Below are 2,677 nucleotides of genomic sequence, written 5' to 3'. Positions count from 1 at the left end.
TTATTGACTAGAGCAAGGAAGGCTATGCTTGAATGGTTTGACACCAAATCCTTGCACCTCAAATTTGATGCTAGGGTGTTTGAATTGATGATCCATGCCATTTAAAATTTTTAAGGGTATGAAAGTTACTGGAAACTAAAAAATCACAAATTTTCAATGCTTTTCTTTTTACTACTGCATCAGGTGGAGACAAAAATGAACCATCTAAGTTGAATAAGATTCTAAACATAGTATAGACTTGTTTTATGGAAAACCAAAGTCATTATTCTTGATCAGGACAATTAAACGTACAAACAGCTTCTACTTCGATCATACTTAACCATCAAACTTCTCAATTTCCAAACAGTTTGATGCTTATGCAAAAACCATTTAAAAACCATAGAAATTCCATTTCTAGTTGCTTCAACTACTCGAGACATCAATGGCACAATCATCGAATTAAGCAGTGCAAGCATTAATTTTGTGTGACACCTCTAGGATTTGGAATAGTCCTATATACAAGGTATAGTAGGACTAAACCTCTCAACCCGACTATAGCATTTTGGGCAATGACTAGACTCAAAAGGTTGAGGGTTAAGCGTGCAAGGGCTAGAGTAGTTTTATGATAGGTAACCCCCTGGGAAACGGGACGTCACACTTGGTATCAGAGTCCATCACTAACCAAGGATTTCAGTATCGTGGCACGGGGTCGTGCCGGAAACTTGCCGTCACAGTGCATGCCGGACCATGCCGATGCATGTCGGTCACAAAAAATATGTGTGCCGACACGTAATTGCATGAAATATTTATTTTCGTTAGCAACAAAATATTCAATTATTTATTATGTATTTTTATCAAATATTTTGAACTTTATTGAGAAAATTACTTGCTAATTTCAAGAATGGAGGGTTTTGAATTATGCCATCGGCACAGGGCTATATCGTGTCGATATCTTGCTGGCACGATACGGCACAGTAGATACGGCCCATGCCAATGGGCGCTTTAATCCTTGTCACTAACAGAAAATGTGATACGAGTCTCGGCTGAATAAGGTCATACACGGGCACGGCGCGGCTCCCAAGCCGACGATCATTAGGTGGAGCACGGGTCCCCACGAGGTCAGCTAAGGCTATCAAGATGACTCTCACATTGCTTGGTACTTGTGAGTGTGCGTCTGACGAGGACGTCAAAGCTTTAAGTAGGGGAGAGTGTGACACCTCTATGTTTGGAATAGTCCTATAAATAAAGTATAGTAGGACTAAACCTCTTAACCCGACTATAGCATTGTAGGTGGTGGCTAAGGCCAAAAGGTTAAGAGGATTAAGTGTGCTAGGACTAGAGTAGTTCTAGAATGGGTGACCTCCTAGGAAGTGGGGCATCACATTTTATGAAGAAAAATTTTGGACCCAAATCCTCTTCAGTGGAGCACAATGTCATAAAGGAAGAACAGCTAATTTAGAAGGCAAACTCAAAGCAAGAGAAACAAAAGCAATAAGTACAATTGCATTATACAATCAAACAAATCTTCCACCAAAAATACAGAATATTTTTTACATAGGATTATAGGACAATCACATAATTAATCTAAGGGCCAAATAGTTTGGCGCCAAATTGTTTGGAAAAGAAGAAAACGAGGTATGGCACGGATGATAAAAATTCTTACTAAAGGCTTTGCCAACCCATCATTAAGTTTGTTTATGTCGTGATTGCTGGCCTTGGGCACAGTAGACAAGCCCCACCATCGATCAACAAAGGCCTCTAAATTTCTGCTAAACAAAGTTAATTTTAAAGTATCCCCCTAAGTTCCTCATGCAACTCCCCCTGCTGCGAAGAGGGCTCGTGTGCCAGTAGTTATGAATCGACTGATTACAGCAAAATGATCCCATATTTTGTCAATATCACTAAGATAACAGCTCATCATTGGAGACAAAGGAAACAATCATCGAATTTCTTTCTTGCTCGACAACAATTCTACCTTCGCCTTTGAAACATAAAACTGAACATTTCAAGATAAACTCACCTGCCAGTTTTCCCACTTATTCCACTCGATAAATTGCGGGAGGATTTCCAACCTGAAGCGATCCACCGCTGCATAGCCCTTTGCGGCGGCATCCCGGAAACGGACAAGCAACCCACCAGCCTTGAGGCTCGCCTCCTCGAAATCGAACCCTGTTTCCTCCCGGAGATAGCCGCCAAATCTGGACCGGAAACGTTCGGAGCCGCGGCGGATGGATTCGGAGACGTCCTTCCACGAAAACGTCGGCCCATCTCCCGTTCCCGAAGCGGAAAAAGCGCGGAGGGGACCTCTTCCCCTGCTGCGACGCCTTCGGCTGGGGTTTGAGAGGGAAGGGAATGGCCGTGGCCTCGAGAGTAGGAGGTGGGACTCGGACAGAGAAGCAGGTAGAGGGTTTAGCGCGGAATGGACTGCTGCCGTTACGTCCATTCCGACGAGAATAGCCAGCGGGATGGAAATTGGGGGTGGGAGGGTTTTGGGTTTTATCCTGCCGCTTTTGGGCAGGGAGATTCTCGGCACGTGTGCAGCGCGTGCAGTCAAGTGCATTTAAAAAAGAATCTATATTTTTTCTTTTTTGAGGGAAAAAAAAAAAAAGCCAATTTGCATAAAAAATTCACTAGTTTTGCACTTTTATAAAAGTGGGTTACCTTTTTCATTTTTACAGATTCGGGCTGAATTTTATGT

The 2,677-nt window shown here is 42.7% G+C and overlaps 1 protein-coding gene across 1 annotated transcript; it reads right to left on the bottom strand.

Annotated features, from left to right (window-relative positions):
• Nucleotides 895–2,470, bottom strand: LOC109727403 (ATP-dependent zinc metalloprotease FTSH 12, chloroplastic-like). Its single transcript, XM_020257527.1, has 2 exons — nucleotides 2,000–2,470; nucleotides 895–1,841 (listed from the first exon to the last, which is right to left on the bottom strand). Exons 1-2 carry the CDS (start codon nucleotides 2,420–2,422, stop codon nucleotides 1,749–1,751), a joined length of 516 nt encoding a protein of 171 aa, XP_020113116.1. The 5' UTR covers nucleotides 2,423–2,470; the 3' UTR covers nucleotides 895–1,748.

This window comes from Ananas comosus, linkage group 22 (assembly GCF_001540865.1).
Source record: "Ananas comosus cultivar F153 linkage group 22, ASM154086v1, whole genome shotgun sequence".
NCBI classification, from domain to species: Eukaryota; Viridiplantae; Streptophyta; class Magnoliopsida; order Poales; family Bromeliaceae; genus Ananas; species Ananas comosus.
This window is presented reverse-complemented; position numbering and strand designations above follow the sequence as displayed.

Coding starts and splice junctions, on each gene's coding strand:
- LOC109727403 (XM_020257527.1), bottom strand. CDS start 2,422: ATGGACGTAACGGCAGCAGTCCATTCCGCGCTAAACCCTCTACCTGCT. Junction 1,842..1,999: donor ATAAGTGGGAAAACTGGCAG/GTGAGTTTATCT, acceptor TGCTGTAATCAG/TCGATTCATAACTACTGGCA.